A 19,069-nucleotide genomic window follows, 5' to 3' on the forward strand; every position below is an offset into this window, starting at 1 on the left:
CTCTCTGCTGCTAAAGCCACTTTCTACCACTCTAAATTCCAAGCATCTGCCTCTAACCCTAGGAAGCTCTTTGCAACCTTCTCCTCCCTCCTGAATCCTCCTCCCCCTCCCCCTCCTCCCTCTCTGCAGATGACTTCGTCAACCATTTTGAAAAGAAGGTCGACGACATCCGATCCTCGTTTGCTAAGTCAAACGACACCGCTGGTTCTGCTCACACTGCCCTACCCTGTGCTCTGACCTCTTTCTCCCCTCTCTCTCCAGATGAAATCTCGCGTCTTGTGACGGCCGGCCGCCCAACAACCTGCCCGCTTGACCCTATCCCCTCCTCTCTTCTCCAGACCATTTCCGGAGACCTTCTCCCTTACCTCACCTCGCTCATCAACTCATCCCTGACCGCTGGCTACGTCCCTTCCGTCTTCAAGAGAGCGAGAGTTGCACCCTTCTGAAAAAACCTACACTCGATCCCTCCGATGTCAACAACTACAGACCAGTATCCCTTCTTTCTTTTCTCTCCAAAACTCTTGAACGTGCCGTCCTTGGCCAGCTCTCCCGCTATCTCTCTCAGAATGACCTTCTTGATCCAAATCAGTCAGGTTTCAAGACTAGTCATTCAACTGAGACTGCTCTTCTCTGTATCACGGAGGCGCTCCGCACTGCTAAAGCTAACTCTCTCTCCTCTGCTCTCATCCTTCTAGACCTATCGGCTGCCTTCGATACTGTGAACCATCAGATCCTCCTCTCCACCCTCTCCGAGTTGGGCATCTCCGGCGCGGCCCACGCTTGGATTGCGTCCTACCTGACAGGTCGCTCCTACCAGGTGGCGTGGCGAGAATCCGTCTCCACACCACGTGCTCTCACCACTGGTGTCCCCCAGGGCTCTGTTCTAGGCCCTCTCCTATTCTCGCTATACACCAAGTCACTTGGCTCTGTCATAACCTCACATGGTCTCTCCTATCATTGCTATGCAGACGACACACAATTAATCTTCTCCTTTCCCCCTTCTGATGACCAGGTGGCGAATCGCATCTCTGCATGTCTGGCAGACATATCCGTGTGGATGACGGATCACCACCTCAAGCTGAACCTCGGCAAGACGGAGCTGCTCTTCCTCCCGGGGAAGGACTGCCCGTTCCATGATCTCGCCATCACGGTTGACAACTCCATTGTGTCCTCCTCCCAGAGCGCTAAGAACCTTGGCGTGATCCTGGACAACACCCTGTCGTTCTCAACTAACATCAAGGCGGTGGCCCGTTCCTGTAGGTTCATGCTCTACAACATCCGCAGAGTACGACCCTGCCTCACACAGGAAGCGGCGCAGGTCCTAATTACATTTACATTTAAGTCATTTAGCAGACGCTCTTATCCAGAGCGACTTACAAATTGGTGCATTCACCTTATGACCTCCAGTGGAACAGTAGTGCATCTAAATCTTTTCAGGGGGAGGGGGGGTGAGAGGGATTACTTTATCCAGGCACTTGTCATCTCCCGTCTGGATTACTGCAACTCGCTGTTGGCTGGGCTCCCTGCCTGTGCCATTAAACCCCTACAACTCATCCAGAACGCCGCAGCCCGTCTGGTGTTCAACCTTCCCAAGTTCTCTCACGTCACCCCGCTCCTCCGCTCCCTCCACTGGCTTCCAGTTGAAGCTCGCATCCGCTACAAGACCATGGTGCTTGCCTACGGAGCTGTGAGGGGAACGGCACCTCAGTACCTCCAGGCTCTGATCAGGCCCTACACCCAAACAAGGGCACTGCGTTCATCCACCTCTGGCCTGCTCGCCTCCCTACCACTGAGGAAGTACAGTTCCCGCTCAGCCCAGTCAAAACTGTTCGCTGCTCTGGCCCCCCAATGGTGGAACAAACTCCCTCACGACGCCAGGACAGCGGAGTCAATCACCACCTTCCGGAGACACCTGAAACCCCACCTCTTTAAGGAATACCTAGGATAGGATAAAGTAATCCCTCTCACCCCCTCCCCTGAAAAGATTTAGATGCACTACTGTTCCACTGGAGGTCATAAGGTGAATGCACCAATTTGTAAGTCGCTCTGGATAAGAGCGTCTGCTAAATGACTTAAATGTAAATGTAAAACTAACCTTGGTAGGTTTAGTCAGTGTCCTAACCAGTCATAAAGTAACTAACCTTGGTAGGTTTAGTCAGTGTCCTAACCAGACATAAAGTAACTAACCTTGGTAGGTTTAGTCAGTGTCCTAACCAGCCATAAAGTAACTCACCTTGGTAGGTTTAGTCAGTGTCCTAACCAGTCATAAAGTAACTAACCTTGGTAGGTTTAGTCAGTGTCCTAACCAGTCATAAAGTAACTAACCTTGGTAGGTTTAGTCAGTGTCCTAACCAGTCATAAAGTAACTAACCTTGGTAGGTTTAGTCAGTCTAAAGTCATAAAGTAACATGTGTCATAACAGTGTTATAACCATATTATGACAAGTTATGTCAGCTATTATTATTATTATTATTATTATTATGACATATTTTGAGGCTTATGACGCTCGGTGTCCCAGTAAAATGTTACCAAACTTTCGATCTTCAAATCAACACTTTGATGTATATAAAGGGTACTCACCTTGTCTGACAAAGTGTTCAAGGAAACGAATGTAAACGACAACACAGGAATTAAGGTTGCATTGTGTCCACGCGATGCCAGCTCCTGTAAGTACAAAAGAGTTCTGTAAATAAAATAAAATAAAATTCACTGTTACACAGTCACCCATTATACATTGAGGTTATAATGCCCGAGAAGACGGTGTTTCGAGGATATATTGTGACGGATGTTTGTTGTCGGCACATTGTTTACAATATATCCACCAAAACACCAGCTTCGAGGGCACTATCATTTTTATACAACGGGTTACCCACACATTCAAATAATGATTCACATATTTTCATTAAATAAATATATATATATATATATTGATGAATTTATTCATGATATTTCATCTTTCAACAAGATATAGTGCCGATACAAATCTAGGGTTGCTACCCAAGCTGGTTGGTCATTCGTTCTATCGGTTTGGTTGCTAGAGACCCGACCCAGTCGTTCAGTCTTTTTGTTCTGTATCAATGGACCCGACCCAGTCATTCAGTCTTTTTGTTCTGTATCTAGAGATGTGACCCAGTCGTTCAGTCTTTTTGTTCTGTATCTGTGGGCCCGACCCAGTCATTCAGTCTTTTTGTTCTGTATCTGTGGACCCGACCCAGAGGTTCAGTCTTTTTGTTCTGTATCTGTGGGCCCGACCCAGAGGTTCAGTCTTTATGTTCTGTATCTGTGGACGCGACCCAGTCATTCAGTCTTTTTGTTCTGTATCTGTGGACCCGACCCAGTCGTTCAGTCTTTATGTTCTGTATCTGTGGACGTGACCCAGTCATTCAGTCTTTTTGTTCTGTATCTATGGACCCGACCCAGTCGTTCTGTATCTGTGGACCCGACCCAGTCGTTCTGTATCTATGGACCCGACCCAGTCGTTCAGTCTTTTTGTTCTGTATCTGTGGACCCGACCCAGTCGTTCTGTATCTATGGACGGGACCCAGTCGTTCAGTCTTGTTGTTCTGTATCTGTGGATGCGACCCAGTCGTTCAGTCTTTTTGTTCTGTATCTGTGGACCCGACCCAGTCATTCAGTCTTTTTGTTCTGTATCTGTGGACCCGACCCAGAGGTTCAGTCTTTTTGTTCTGTATCTATGGACCCGACCCAGTCGTTCAGTCTTTTTGTTCTGTATCTATGGACCCGACCCAGAGGTTCAGTCTTTTTGTTCTGTATCTGTGGACCCGACCCAGAGGTTCAGTCTTTTTGTTCTGTATCTATGGACCCGACCCAGAGGTTCAGTCTTTTTGTTCTGTATCTGTGGACCCGACCCAGAGGTTCAGTCTTGTTGTTCTGTATCTGTGGACCCGACCCAGAGGTTCAGTCTTTTTGTTCTGTATCTGTGGACCCGACCCAGAGGTTCAGTCTTGTTGTTCTGTATCTGTGGACCCGACCCAGAGGTTCAGTCTTTTTGTTCTGTATCTGTGGACCCGACCCAGAGGTTCAGTCTTGTTGTTCTGTATCTGTGGACCCGACCCAGTCATTCAGTCTTTTTGTTCTGTATCTGTTCTGTTCGTTCTAAATGTTCCATTGGCATACTGGTTGGCAACGTTCTTATCCTTTGCTTGCTAGCTAGCCAACTACGGCTAATTTACAGTCAGGTCAAAAAGCGCAAACAGAATAACAGCAAAGTAGCTGCATTTACGTTTGTTTAAGTTGTTTTCTAGTGACATTTATTCGGACACATCCATAACAATGAGCTAACGAGGCACGATTTCACCTGGAGCAGAAAATGTGCTCTCTCGTCAGGACACTGTTGTTCAGAGGAGCTAACCAACAACACAGCTAACACAATCACTTCAAACTGAAGCTAGAAAGACTGCAAACTAGCTGCACTTCGTTTTGTTTGACCTGTTTGTACAGTATGTATCCATAAAAATGATGCCAACTGATTCATGATTTAGACTGGCTGAGAAACGCTGCCTGTCTGTCTCGTCCGACTTCAGACTCATTCATTACTACGGGACAGCTGGAGATCTAATTTAAATATTGAAACAATGTTGCAAATGTCAGAGAAACATTTGAAAACTAAATGTTAGTCTAAAATAAATGTGAGATAATGTCTAGATGCTTTTTATAGCGGAGATCACGTTTATAAATTTCCTGGCTGGGCTGATGAGACGGTGGATTGCGCAGTCAGATGGAACAGAGTAAATAGGCATTTTAACGTCATAGATTTAACCGGTGGTAATTTATGGAACAGACGTCGGATGGACTGCGGTTTTAACCAATCAGCATTCAGGATTAGAACCACCCATCCTATAATGGATTATAATAGGTGTAGAGTATAATAGGATTGAATAGAACAGAATAGAATGCACATGCAAGCTGCAAATATCAATACAACATATGTTTCTCTACTGTACCTTGATGTAAGGATCTGGTCCAGAGCCTCCCTCTCTTGGTTCTTTCAGAAGCAACACATGCATTTCGACAGATGACTCAGAGCCCTGTGGAATAAGACAAGAAGGGATACAACTTAATGTTACCGTCTGTCAATGATGAACATCGTTAACACATTAAAAAAAATCCACTGAATGCAGATTTACACTATTTAGTGAGATTATAAACTGAATGACTGACCCGGTGCAGTAGCTTCCGAACAGAAGGTTGACGGGGGTGTGTAACCCCGTAGAGGGCTAACGTTACACCCAGCGCCTGTCATATGTCGCCTACTGATAACAATGCTGTTGAGCCATGAATCAACTGTTTTCATAGCTCGGACCATTTATCAATTAGAGGCATGCGGTGTTATTCAGTCAGTTGTAGAGCTCGGGTCTCTCATGCACCAGTGTACTGTACGTTTTATGTACTTGCAATGTTGTTATGTTATGCAATACAATTCAAATATGGAGCTGTCACTTCTGAGCCAACGCGATACATTACTTGGCATCGTAGACGCAACCATAAAACAATAACTGCACACACAATAATTATCATGCTTAACTATTGAGCTAACTAGTTTTCGTTTTCAAGTCAACAGAAAATGAACAGAAACCGTAGAAAAATCAACAACAATTGGATGTACACAAACACTGTACCTCAAGCTCTTCCTCCAGCTGGCTTCATGGCTACTACTAAAACGAGAAAATAGGGGACATCAAAATAGTCATGTTTTGTTAGGATAATACTTGAGCAATAACAATGAATTTTATCACTAGAGTTACAATTATAGAAAGTAATCGTTTGTTTTTTTCTTCTGGAACAGTTCAGTAAACAATATTCTAACAATATATATATCCCTTTTGATCAAAATGGTTTATTCCATTCTGCTGTCAGAATGAGAAACTGGACGCCATTGCGGTTCCACACTCGGACATTCCAAGCATAACGAAGCATGCAACAATTGATCCAAAATGGCCGCTACAGTGTCTCAGTTTCTCAGTACACCAACTCCACTTTAATCCCTTTCCCCATACGCGTGGTATCTGTTTAGGCAGCATGGCTTCTTCAGCGAAAAGACGAGCAGTTGGAAAAGGAGAAAATCCCACTGATAGTGAGGATAACAGCTCTGATGAAGGATTGGAAAACGACGGGGATTCATTAGAGAATGACAGCGGATCAGAAGAGGAGATCAATGAAGTAGGATAATGTCTCTAGTGAACTGGCTATATTCCTGGCCTAGCAGGCTAGCTAGCATTGGCTAAACGTGTTAGATGGGTTAGATAGATAGATAGCTTTTTAGCAAACAACTGTTCATATCAATCTAGTTAACGATGGTTAAGTATGCTAGGGACATGCTAAACATTGCCAGTCGATCACTTCAGAGTTTTAAACTAGATAAATAGTGAAATGCATGAACATTTACACACTTAAAAACCATAAGAGTAGTTTAGACAAACAACACAATCGATACCAGTATTGACACTAAAACCGTCCCCATCAAGTCCAAAACATTGTCTCGGGAGTCGGGACTTGTATTAAAAAACATTTTTTGTTTGTTTCCAGGAGGTCATTGTAGACTTTGAGGCCCATGCCATTACTCACAATGACTACAACGGGGTCAAGAAACTCATGCAACAGCTGTTTCTGAAGGCTCGTGTCAATACATCCGAGTTGACCGATCTCCTCATCCAGCAGAATCATATTGGAAGCGTCATCAGGGTAAGAAACCAGACGCGTTGAGACTATCAGACCATCACTAAATATGCATCATACAATTTAACGTATTATATTAAACTCCCAAAATATGATTACACACATATGCTCTCTTCAAATCAGTTGTATTCGTCGTATCAAATCAGTTGTATTCATGTTTAGCAGATGCTATTGTGGGTGTAGCGAAATGCTTGTATTTCTAGCTCCAGTTTCCTTCTCCCACATCCAACGGAGAACAATTGATATGAATTCAGTAGCATCATGTAAGTCTTTCTGCTTGTTTTGTTGTCAGCAAGCAGAGGTGCCAGAGGACAGCGATGATGACGAGGATCCAGCCGATGAGGTGTTTGGTTTCATCAGCATGCTCAACCTCACTGAGAGAAAGGTAGGTACAGTCAGATGTTATGTTATCTATTTGGGGTGGCAGGTAGCCTAGCGGTCAGAGCATTGGGCCAGTAACCTAAAAGGTTGCTAGATCAAATCCCCCGAGCTGACAAGGTAAAAATCTGTCATTCTGCGCCTGAACAAGGCAGTTAACCCCACTGTTCCCCGGTAGGCTGTCATTGTAAATAAGAATTTGTTCTTATAACTGACTTGCCTAGTTAAATAAAGGTTAAATAAATAAATAAAAATATATAATCTATGAAATCACTAAACTTGACATTTTCTCAACCAATGAGATGTTAAGAGATAAAAGACATTGTCGTTCACTCTTCTCTCTGTCTGAATCTGATATTTTAAAAGGTCGACCTTGAGGAAAGATCAATGTATTAGCTTACTTCCTCTTCCTGCCTACTGCACTAGCCTGCATTTTGACCAATCACGGCAGTCTGGTGAATAAGGTCTATATGTTAGTAACTGTGTTCTGATCCGTCCACAGGGTGTCCAGTGTGTGGAGGAGGTAAAGGATCTGATCCTGGGTCAGTGTGAGAAGAGTTGTCCCCATACTATGACAGACGATCTGGAGAAGGTCCTCAACGACACCAGTAAGCCTGTGGGACTGCTGCTCAGCGAGAGGTTCATCAACGTGCCCCCACAGATCGCCCTGCCTCTCCACAAACAGCTACAGTGAGTCTCTGTCTAAGCCTAACCCCCACAGATCGCCCTGCCCCTCCACAAACAGCTACAGTGAGTCTCTGTCTAACCCTAACCCCCACAGATCGCCCTGCCTCTCCACAAACAGCTACAGTGAGTCTGTCTAACCCCCACAGATCGCCCTGCCCCTCCACAAACAGCTACAGTGAGTCTCTGTCTAACCCTAACCCCCACAGATCACCCTGCCCCTCCACAAACGGCTACAGTGAGTCTCTGTCTAACCCCCACAGATCGCCCTGCCCCTCCACAAATAGCTACAGTGAGTCTCTGTCTAACCCTAACCCCCACAGATCACCCTGCCTCTCCACAAACAGCTACAGTGAGTCTCTGTCTAACCCTAACCCCCACAGATCGCCCTGCCTCTCCACAAACAGCTACAGTGAGTCTGTCTAACCCCCACAGATCGCCCTGCCTCTCCACAAACAGCTACAGTGAAACCCCACAGATCGCCCTGCCCCTTCACAAACAGCTACAGTGAGTCTGTCTAACCCTAACCCCCACAGATCACCCTGCCTCTCCACAAACAGCTACAGTGAGTCTGTCTAACCCTAACCCCACAGATCGCCCTGCCACTCCACAAACAGCTACAGTGAGTCTCTGTCTAACCCCCACAGATCGCCCTGCCTCTCCACAAACAGCTACAGTGAGTCTGTCTAACCCCCACAGATCATCCTGCCCCTCTAAACAGCTACAGTGAGTCTGTCTAACCCTAACCCCCACAGATCACCCTGCCACTCTACAAACAGCTACAGTGAGTCTGTCTAACCCCCACAGATCGCCCTGCCCCTCCACAAACAGCTACAGTGAGTCTGTCTAACCCCCACAGATCACCCTGCCTCTCCACAAACAGCTACAGTGAGTCTCTGTCTAACCCTAACCCCCACAGATCACCCTGCCCCTCCACAAACAGTGAGTCTCTGTCTAACCCCCAGATGACAAATAGCTACAGTGAGTCTCTGTCTAACCCTAACCCCCACAGATCACCCTGCCTCTCCACAAACAGCTACAGTGAGTCTCTGTCTAACCCTAACCCCCACAGATCGCCCTGCCTCTCCACAAACAGCTACAGTGAGTCTGTCTGATCCCCTGCCTCTCCACAAACAGCTACAGTGAGTCTCTGTCTAACCCCCACAGATCGCCCTGCCCCTTCACAAACAGCTACAGTGAGTCTGTCTAACCCTAACCCCCACAGATCACCCTGCCTCTCCACAAACAGCTACAGTGAGTCTGTCTAACCCTAACCCCCACAGATCGCCCTGCCACTCCACAAACAGCTACAGTGAGTCTCTGTCTAACCCCCACAGATCGCCCTGCCTCTCCACAAACAGCTACAGTGAGTCTGTCTAACCCCCACAGATCATCCTGCCCCTCTAAACAGCTACAGTGAGTCTGTCTAACCCTAACCCCCACAGATCGCCCTGCCACTCCACAAACAGCTACAGTGAGTCTCTGTCTAACCCTAACCCCCACAGATCACCCTGCCACTCTACAAACAGCTACAGTGAGTCTGTCTAACCCCCACAGATCGCCCTGCCCCTCTAAACAGCTACAGTGAGTCTCTGTCTAACCCCCACAGATCACCCTGCCCCTCTAAACAGCTACAGTGAGTCTCTGTTTAACCCCCACAGATCACCCTGCCCCTCTAAACAGCTACAGTGAGTCTCTGTCTAACCCTAACCCCCACAGATCACCCTGCCCCTCCACAAACAGCTACAGTGAGTCTCTGTCTAACCCCCACAGATCGCCCTGCCACTCTACAAACAGCTACAGTGAGTCTGTCTAACCCCCACAAATCACCCTGCCCCTCTAAACAGCTACAGTGAGTCTGTCTAACCCCCACAGATCACCCTGCCCCTCTAAGCAGCAGAGTCCAGTTACCTCCCCTTTCTCTTTCAGTTATCCCACCTGGGTCATGTTCATTAGGGTCACAACTCCAAAGAAAACATCCTGAAACAGGGATGGACTACCTGCAGTTGTCCAATAAGAAACTCAGTTTTTTGATTTACATTTCATAATGTTAAAACATGTTCTGTTGCAGATTACTGTACTGTCAACAAGACGTGCTCTCAGATTACTGTACTGTCAACAAGACGTGCTCTCAGATTACTGTACTGTCAACAAGACACGCTCTCAGATTACTGTACTGTCAGCAAGACACGCTCTCAGATTACTGTCAGCAAGACACGCTCTCAGATTACTGTACTGTCAACAAGACATGCTCTCAGATTACTGTACTGTCAACAAGACATGCTCTCAGATTACTGTACTGTCAACAAGACGTGCTCTCAGATTACTGTACTGTCAACAAGACACGCTCTCAGATTACTGTACTGTCAACAAGACACGCTCTTAGATTACTGTACTGTCAACAAGACACGCTCTCAGATTACTGTACTGTCAACAAGACATGCTCTCAGATTACTGTACTGTCAACAAGACACGCTCTCAGATTACTGTCAACAAGACATGCTCTCAGATTACTGTACTGTCAACAAGACGTGCTCTCAGATTACTGTACTGTCAACAAGACATGCTCTCAGATTACTGTACTGTCAACAAGACATGCTCTCAGATTACTGTACTGTCAACAAGACACGCTCTCAGATTACTGTACTGTCAACAAGACGTGCTCTCAGATTACTGTACTGTCAACAAGACGTGCTCTCAGATTACTGTACTGTCAACAAGACACGCTCTCAGATTACAGTACTGTCAACAAGACACGCTCTCAGATTACTGTACTGTCAACAAGACATGCTCTCAGATTACTGTACTGTCAACAAGACACGCTCTCAGATTACTGTACTGTCAACAAGACACGCTCTCAGATTACTGTACTGTCAACAAGACACGCTCTCAGATTACTGTACTGTCAACAAGACACGCTCTCAGATTACTGTACTGTCAACAAGACACGCTCTCAGATTACTGTACTGTCAACAAGACACGCTCTCAGATTACTGTACTGTCAACAAGACACGCTCTCAGATTACTGTACTGTCAACAAGACACGCTCTCAGATTACTGTACTGTCAACAAGACACGCTCTCAGATTACTGTACTGTCAACAAGACACGCTCTCAGATTACTGTACTGTCAACAAGACATGCTACTCAGATTACTGTACTGTCAACAAGACACGCTCTCAGATTACTGGGTACTGTCAACAAGACACGCATTCTTAATTGGACTGCACTGTGTAACAAGCACGTCTCAGATTACTGTACTGTCAACAAAACAAACGCTCTCAGATTACTTGTTGTTGTCAACAAGACACGCTGTCGTCAAAAGATTACTGTACTATTATCTATGAAAAGAAGCTCTGGAAATTACTGTACTATCAAAAACAAGACACGCATCAGATTACTGTTTCAGGGAGGAGTTGGCAACAAGACAGCAACAGATTACTGGGACTGTCAACAAGACACGCTGATCAGATTACTGTACTGTCCCTCCAAGACGGTCAGATTACTGCTGTCGAGGAGCCCGTCAACAAGACACGCAAGACTCAGATTACTGTACTGTCAACAAGACACTTTTTTTTTTTTACTGTTACTGTCAACGAGGCAAGACACGCTCTCAGATTACTGTACTGTCAACAAGACACGCCTCAGATTACTGTACTGTCAACAAGACACGCTCTCAGATTACTGTACTGTCAACAAGACACGCTCTCAGATTACTGTACTGTCAACAAGACACGCCTCAGATTACTGTACTGTCAACTGCCTTGTTCAGAGACTGTACTGTCAACAGACACGGTTAGATTACTGTTCATGGGGGCAAGACACGCTCTCAGATTACTGTACTGTCAACAAGACTTGTTCATGGGGGCAGATTACTGTACTGTCAACAAGACGGCTTAGATTACTGTACATGTCAGCAAGACACGCTCTCAGATTACTGTACTGTCAGGGGCAAGACACGACTCTCAGATTTTACCTTGTCAGCAAGCAACGCTTTCAGATTACTGTACTGTCAACAAGACTACTCTCAGATCCCCCAGATTACTGTACCTGCCCCCCTCAACAAGACTACCTCTCAGATTACTGTACCACAAGACTACGCTCTCAGATTACTAACCACAAGACACCTGCTCTCAGATTACTGTACTGTCAACACTAGGCTACCTGCTCTCAGATTACTGTACTGTCAACAAGACACCTGCTCTCAGATTACTAGGCTACCTGTCAACAAGACTACCTGCTCTCAGATTACTAGTACTGTCAGCAAGACACGTGCTCTCAGATTACCTGTCAGCAAGACACGCTCTCAGATTACTAGTACTGTCAACAAACGTGCTCTCAGATTACTGTACTGTCAACAAGACACCTGTCCCCCCTCTAGATTACTAGTACTGTCAACCACTAGACTACCTGCCCCCTCAGATTACTGTACTGTCAACAAGGCTACACGCCTCTCCCTCAGCTAGATTACTAGACTACCTGTCAACCAAGACACCTGCCCTCAGATTACTAGTCACCAAGACACGCTCTCAATTACTGTACTGTCAGCAAGACACGCTCTAGACCACTTACCTGTCAACAAGACACGCCTCTAATTACTGTACTGTCAACAAGACACGCTCTCAGATTACTGTACTGTCAACAAGACACGCCCCCTCTCCAGATTACTGTACTGTCAACAAGGCACGCTCTCAGATTACTGTACTGTCAACAAGACACCTGCTCTAGATTACTGTACCTGTCAACAAGACACGCTCTCAGATTACTACTGTCACAGACACCTGCCCTCAGATTACTGTACTGTCAACTGTCAAGACACGCTCTCAGATTACTGTACTGACAACAAGACACCCTCTCAACCACTGTACTGTCAACAAGACGTGCCCTCAGATTACTGTACTGTCAACAAGACCTGCCCCAGATTACTGTACTGTCAACCAAGACACGCCTCAGATTACTGTAACCACAAGACTACGCCCCCCCTTAACCACTAGTACTGTCAACAAGACGTCCTCTAACCAGATTACCTGTACTGTCAACAAGACACCTGCCCCCAGATTACACTACCTGTCCCCCCCTCGTCAACCACTCAGACTACCTGCCCTGTCTAACCACTAGACTACCTGTCCCCCCTCTCACCACTAGACACCTGCTCTCAGATTACTGTACTGTCAACAAGACACGCCTCCCCCTCTAGATTACTGTACCTGTCAACCACTCAGACTACCTGCCTCAACCATTACCTGCCTCAACCAAGACACCTGCTCAGATTACTGTACTGTCAACAAGACACGCCTCCCTCTAGATTACTGTACTGTCAACCAAGACACGCCCTCTAATTACTGGCTCACCAAGACACCCCTCTCAATTACTGTACTGTCAACAAGACTACCTGCCCTCAGATTACTGTACTGTCAGCAAGAACCACTCAGATTACCTGTCAACAAGACATGCTCTCAGATTACTAGTACCAAGACCCGCCCTCAGATTACAGACTACTGTCAACAAGACGTGCTCTCAGACTACTGTACTCAACAAGACACGCCCCCTGTCAACAACCACTCAGATTACTGTCCCCCTCAACCACTAGACATGCCCCCTCAGACCACTTACTGTCCCCCCCCCTCTAACCACTAGACTACCTGCCCCCTCTAACCACTAGACTACCTGTCCCCGCTCTCAGATTACTGACTACTGTCAACAAGACATGCTCTCAGATTACTGTACTGTCAACAAGACACCTGCCTCAGATTACTGTACTGTCAACAAGACACCTGCCCCTCTAACCACTGACTACCTGTCAACCACTAGACACCTGCCCAGATTACTGACTATCTGTCCTCCCCTCTAACCACTGTGTTCACTGTCAATCACCTGCTATGCATTATGGGTATGCCACTGTAGGTGAACCATTCTTAATATGGACCTGCAACCACTGTGCTAACTGCTCCCCCTCTCCAGATATGGGTCACTTTACACCATAAACAAACGCCAAAAATCATTGACTATTTGTTGTTGTCGTTGTTGTTGGCTTGTTACCTGTCCCTCTAACCACTAGACTACCTGCCCCCTGTAACCATCTATGAAAACCTGAAGATGGAAATACCTGCCTACTATTAACCACATAAACACCATCAACCACTGGCTACCTGTTCCCCCTCTAAGGAGTTGGCAGAAGCCCCCAGCAACAACCACTGGGAAGTGTCATTACCTGCCTCCCCCTCAGTAACCACTAAGGCTACCTCCCCCCGGTCGCTGCCACGAGGCTAGCCTCCCCGAACCACTAGACACCTTCCCAACGCAACCAGGAGTTCTACCTGAGGTTTAACTTTTTTTTAAAAACTTTTATTTATTTAACCAGGCAAGTCAGTTAAGATCTAACCACTATTTACTACCTGCCTCCCCCTCTAACCACAGACTTAACTGCCTTGTTCATGGGGCTACCTGCCTCCCCTCTAACCAGTGGGGCTTACTGCCTCCCCCTCTAACCACTGTTCTACCTGGGGGCAGTAACCACAGACTACCTGCCCCCTCCAGCAACCACTTCAGTTACTAGTCCCCCCCTCTAACCACTAGACTACCTGCCCCCCCCTCTAACCACTAGACTACCTGCCCCCCCTCTAACCACTAGACTACCTGCCTCCCCCCTCTAACCACTAGACTACCTGCCCCCCCTCTAACCACTAGGCTACCTGTCCCCCCTCTAACCACTAGACTACCTGCCCCCCCCCTCTAACCACTAGACTACCTGCCCCCTCTAACCACTAGGCTACCTGTCCCCCCTCTAACCACTAGACTACCTGCCTCCCTCTAACCACTAGACTACCTGCCCCCCTCTAACCACTAGACTACCTGCCCCCCCTCTAACCACTAGACTACCTGCCTCCCCCTCTAACCACTAGACTACCTGCCCCCCTCTAACCACTAGACTACCTGCCCCCCCTAACCACTAGACTACCTGTCCCCCCTCCCACCAGGCTACCTGCCCCCCCTCTAACCACTAGGCTACCTGCCTCCCCTCTAACCACTAGACTACCTGCCCCCCCCCTCTAACCACTAGACTACCTGCCCCCCCTCTAACCACTAGACTACCTGCCCCCCTCTAACCACTAGGCTACCTGCCTCCCCCTAACCACTAGACTACCTGCCTCCCCTCTAACCACTAGACTACCTGCCTCCCCTCTAACCACTAGACTACCTGCCTCCCCCCTCTAACCACTAGGCTACCTGCCTCCCCCTCTAACCACTAGGCTACCTGCCTCCCCCTCTAACCACTAGGCTACCTGCCTCCCCCTCTAACCACTAGGCTACCTGCCTCCCCCCTAACCACTAGACTACCTGCCCCCCTCTAACCACTAGGCTACCTGCCCCCCCTCTCTAACCACTAGGCTACCTGCCCCCCTCTAACCACTAGGCTACCTGCCCCCCCTCTAACCACTAGGCTACCTGTCCCCCCTCTAACCACTAGGCTACCTGCCCCCCCCTAACCACTAGCTACCTGCCTCCCCCTCTAACCACTAGGCTACCTGCCTCCCCCTCTAACCACTAGGCTACCTGCCCCACCCCTCTAACCACTAGACTACCTGCCCCCCTAACCCCACTAGACTACCTGTCCCCCTCTAACCAATAGGCTACCTGCCCCCCTCTAACCACTAGGCTACCTGCCTCCCCCTCTAACCACTAGGCTACCTGCCCCCCCAGTAGAGGCTAACCACTAGCTACCTGCCCCCTCTAACCACTAGGCTACCTGCCCCCCTCTAACCAATCCAGTAACCACTAGAAGCTACCTGCCCCCCCCCAGTAGAGAGCTATATCCAGTAGAGAGGCTATATACAGTAGAGAAGCTATATACAGTAGAGAGGCTATATACAGTAGAGAGGCTATATCCAGTAGAGAGGTTATATACAGTAGAGAGGCTATATACAGTAGAGAGGCTATATACAGTAGAGAGGCTATATACAGTAGAGAAGCTATATCCAGTAGAGAAGCTATATACAGTAGAGAAGTTATATACAGTAGAGGGTTATATACAGTAGAGAGGTTATATACAGTAGAGAGCTATATCCAGTAGAGAAGCTATATACAGTAGAGAGGCTATATACAGTAGAGAAGCTATATACAGTAGGGAGGCTATATACAGTAGGGAGGCTATATACAGTAGAGGCTATATACAGTAGTGAGGCTATATACAGTAGTGAGGCTATATACAGTAGAGAGGCTATATGCCCAGTAGAGAGGCTATATGCCCAGTAGAGAGGCTATATGCCCAGTAGAGAGGCTATATGCCCAGTAGAGAGGCTATATACAGTATATTTCACTGTCTTGACCATTTGTCCATGTCCCCACTACAGCAAGCCACCATGAAGTTCCACTACTCGGTGCAGGAGGAGACGGACAGCGTCCTGAGCGGGCGGTGGTCCTTCGACGACGTCCCCATGAAGCCGCAGCGTACCGTGATGCTCATCCCGGCAGACAGGATGTCAGCCGTCATGGACAAGCTCAAAGAATACCTGACCGTGTGACCAAAACCGTACAGAGTAAAAAAAAAACTCTGGTGAACGAAACAGGACTGATGTCTTTAAAACAAGCCCCTCTGGATCATTCTTTTTGTAAAATTCGATACAAAACATCGAAAGGACTGGAAAGCTTTTTGTTAAGCGGAGAATAATGTCATTTTGTAACGGTTCCCTTCAGCCCAGCGGTTTTATTTTTATTTTTTAAATGTATCTTTTGACAAAATAAATAATTTCAGACCTTCGGTCGTAGTTCAAAGCACTGTATTTACAGATTCATGTAAAAAACATAGTGATTGTTTTAACATTTCAGTACAAACAATTTCTTACACAATATTAGGGTTATCGAGCAAATGGTGTATTTTTCTGTGAAGGAATATCAGACGTTCAAACTTGATTTGGTGATCTGGATTCATTTATTGGGGTGATACTCTTATTAGAATATAGGCTAATTATTTCCTGTAATATCAAATTACCAAGGCAGTTACCACCTGACTGAATTAAAGATATGAACAATAGTGTACGGCAAGTCAGTCATTTGGAAGTTGATCTAACCCAGGGGTTTTTCAAAACTTTCCTCGGGGGATCCCCCCCCCCCCAGCTGTTCCATATGTGAACTATTCCACAGCTCACACCTGATTCATCTAATCACTGAGTCAATCAGGTGACATAGTTCGGGGCTACAACAACATTGTGAAAAGTCTGGGTGTTCTCCGAGGAGCGCTGTTCTCATCAACGATGATTGTCTTTTCAGTAAAAGTTGGTGCAGTGCTGAAGCTCTCCACCAGAGGTCACTGTAGCACACATCTGTCATAAGACTGAGCCACGGTACTGCAGTCCTTATCCGCTTTGCTGTTGATTGTCAGGGTCTGTTGCTTGTCTTGACGTCCAGATCCGTCCCGGTCCAGAATGTGCTGTAGTAGGTCTTTACTCTCACTAGGAGGCAGGTTGTAATAGAAATACTGAGGAGCCGTCTGGATGAACCTACAGAGAGAAGACACTGATATTACAGAAATACTGGAGGGGCCGTCTGGATGAACTATTGGTTAGAGGGGAGGGGCCTCGGGGGTCATTGGAGGGGAGGGGCCTCGGAGGTCATTGGAGGGGAGGGGCCGTCTGGAAGAACCTACAGAGAGAAGACGACACTGATATTATAGAAATACTGGAGGGGCCGTCTGACTGAACCATTGGATGAGAAGGTTAGAGGGGAGGGGCCTCGGGGTCATTGGATGAGAAGGTTAGAGGGGAGGGGCCTCGGGGTCATTGGATGAGAAGGTTAGAGGGGAGGGGTCTCGGGGTCACTGGATGAGAAGGTTAGAGGAAGGGGCCTCTGACCTCATCCAATGCATTTTGAAAAAGAAGACAAGAATGGACATGAGGAGAAATGCATTGAGAAAGAGCCTTAGTTTGGCCCATTGACTTACACTGCAGGGGAGATTTCAGAGACTGTCCGGATACCGTGGTTTCCCGAGAGAGTATACTCATGGAACAGCACCCACTCTGGAAAACCCAATTGATGTGCCTTGGCCCCATAGCTGGAGGCAGGGTGGACCTGAGCCATGTGTCTGTTGGTCAACATGAAGTAGTTTCCTGAGCCATCCACATCACGGGCAATCTGACAACAGGGATAAAGGAACTTCATATTTGTCATTAAACAAATTACTTAATGGAAAGTGACAGGACACTGTCTTCCATACAGGACCCAGGACACTGACTTCCATACAGGACCCAGGACACTGACTTCCATACAGGACCCAGGACACTGACTTCCATACAGGACACTGACTTCCATACAGGACACTGACTTCCATACAGGACACTGACTTCCATACAGGACACTGACTTCCATACAGGACACTGACTTCCATACAGGACACTGACTTCCATACAGGACACTGACTTCCATACCCAGGACACTGACTTCCATACCCAGGACACTGACTTCCATACAGGACACTGACTTCCATACAGGACACACTGACTGACTTCCATACAGGACTTCCATACAGGACCCAGGACACTGACTTCCATACAGGACACACTGACTTCCATACAGGACACCGACTTCCATACAGAACACTGTCTTCCATACAGGACACTGACTTCCATACAGGACACTGACTTCCATACAGGACACCGACTTCCACACAGGACACTGACTTCCATACAGGACACCGACTTTCACACAGGACACTGACTTCCACACAGGACACAGACTTCCACACAGGACACTGACTTCCATACAGGACACCGACTTCCATACAGGACACCGACTTCCATACAGGACACTGACTTCCATACAGGACACTGACTTCCATACAGGACCCAGGACACTGACTTCCATACAGGACACCGACTTCCATACAGGACACCGACTTCCATACAGAACACTGTCTTCCATACAGGACACTGACTTCCATACAGGACACTGACTTCCATACAGGACACTGACTTCCATACAGGACACCGACTTCCACACAGGACACCGACTTCCACACAGGACACCGACTTCCATACAGGACACCGACTTCCATACAGGACACCGACTTCCATACAGGACGGTGAGTTCATTCAGATGTTTAATGTGCATGTGATCCGGTCGGGAATTGAACCTTGGTGTTGCTAATGTAGTAGATTGGGATCTGCCACTTGTGCAGCCGAATAGCTAGCTTTCAGGGGCGTGACACGCTTCAGGAGGGCGGTCACGTATGCGATCCCTTCGGGAATTGAACCTTGGTTTTGCTAACCTCGGGTTGGAAACTCGGTATGGAGTGGAACCGGGAGGAAACGGAACACGCT

General features: G+C 47.3%; 3 protein-coding genes across 5 annotated transcripts in view; 1 reads left to right on the top strand and 2 right to left on the bottom strand.

The window, feature by feature from the left end:
- Positions 1-5,805, bottom strand: part of LOC115116336 (uroporphyrinogen-III synthase-like) — a 38,088-nt gene extending 32,283 nt beyond the window's left edge. Inside the window, exons 1-3 of one of the 3 annotated variants that reach the window (XM_065007815.1) lie at positions 5,640-5,805; positions 4,965-5,048; positions 2,581-2,664 (exon numbers count right to left, since the gene is read on the bottom strand). In XM_065007815.1, the coding sequence (XP_064863887.1) occupies positions 2,581-2,664; positions 4,965-5,027 (147 nt within the window). In that variant the 5' untranslated portion in view covers positions 5,028-5,048; positions 5,640-5,805. Of the gene's footprint in view, positions 1-2,580; positions 2,665-4,964; positions 5,049-5,181; positions 5,614-5,639 lie in introns of those variants that run through there. The other 2 variants (XM_065007814.1, XM_065007816.1) reach the window with 2 other exon arrangements.
- Positions 5,806-6,001: 196 nt separating this feature from the next.
- bccip (BRCA2 and CDKN1A interacting protein) lies at positions 6,002-7,804 on the top strand. The gene is made up of 4 exons (XM_029644811.2): positions 6,002-6,180; positions 6,547-6,702; positions 6,989-7,081; positions 7,577-7,804. The coding sequence occupies exons 1-4, from the start codon at positions 6,040-6,042 to the stop codon at positions 7,766-7,768; spliced, it is 582 nt and encodes a 193-aa protein (XP_029500671.2). The 5' UTR covers positions 6,002-6,039; the 3' UTR covers positions 7,769-7,804.
- Positions 7,805-16,863: 9,059 nt separating this feature from the next.
- Positions 16,864-19,069, bottom strand: part of LOC115126344 (putative pre-mRNA-splicing factor ATP-dependent RNA helicase DHX32) — a 32,141-nt gene continuing 29,935 nt past the window's right edge. Inside the window, exons 12-13 of the mRNA XM_065007813.1 lie at positions 17,695-17,885; positions 16,864-17,254 (exon numbers count right to left, since the gene is read on the bottom strand). Coding sequence (XP_064863885.1) covers positions 17,062-17,254; positions 17,695-17,885 — 384 coding nt within the window. The 3' untranslated portion in view covers positions 16,864-17,061. The remainder of the gene's footprint in view (positions 17,255-17,694; positions 17,886-19,069) is intronic.

The sequence above is a fragment of the Oncorhynchus nerka genome, linkage group LG23 (genome assembly GCF_034236695.1).
Source record: "Oncorhynchus nerka isolate Pitt River linkage group LG23, Oner_Uvic_2.0, whole genome shotgun sequence".
NCBI lineage: Eukaryota > Metazoa > Chordata > Actinopteri > Salmoniformes > Salmonidae > Oncorhynchus > Oncorhynchus nerka.

What these genes read in the sequence shown, in the direction of transcription:
- bccip (XM_029644811.2), top strand. Translation starts at nt 6,040, where the DNA reads ATGGCTTCTTCAGCGAAAAGACGAGCAGTTGGAAAAGGAGAAAATCCC. An exon ending in CAGAAGAGGAGATCAATGAA is followed by an intron (nt 6,181 to 6,546) that starts GTAGGATAATGT and finishes GTTTGTTTCCAG; the next exon opens with GAGGTCATTGTAGACTTTGA. An exon ending in TCAACCTCACTGAGAGAAAG is followed by an intron (nt 7,082 to 7,576) that starts GTAGGTACAGTC and finishes ATCCGTCCACAG; the next exon opens with GGTGTCCAGTGTGTGGAGGA.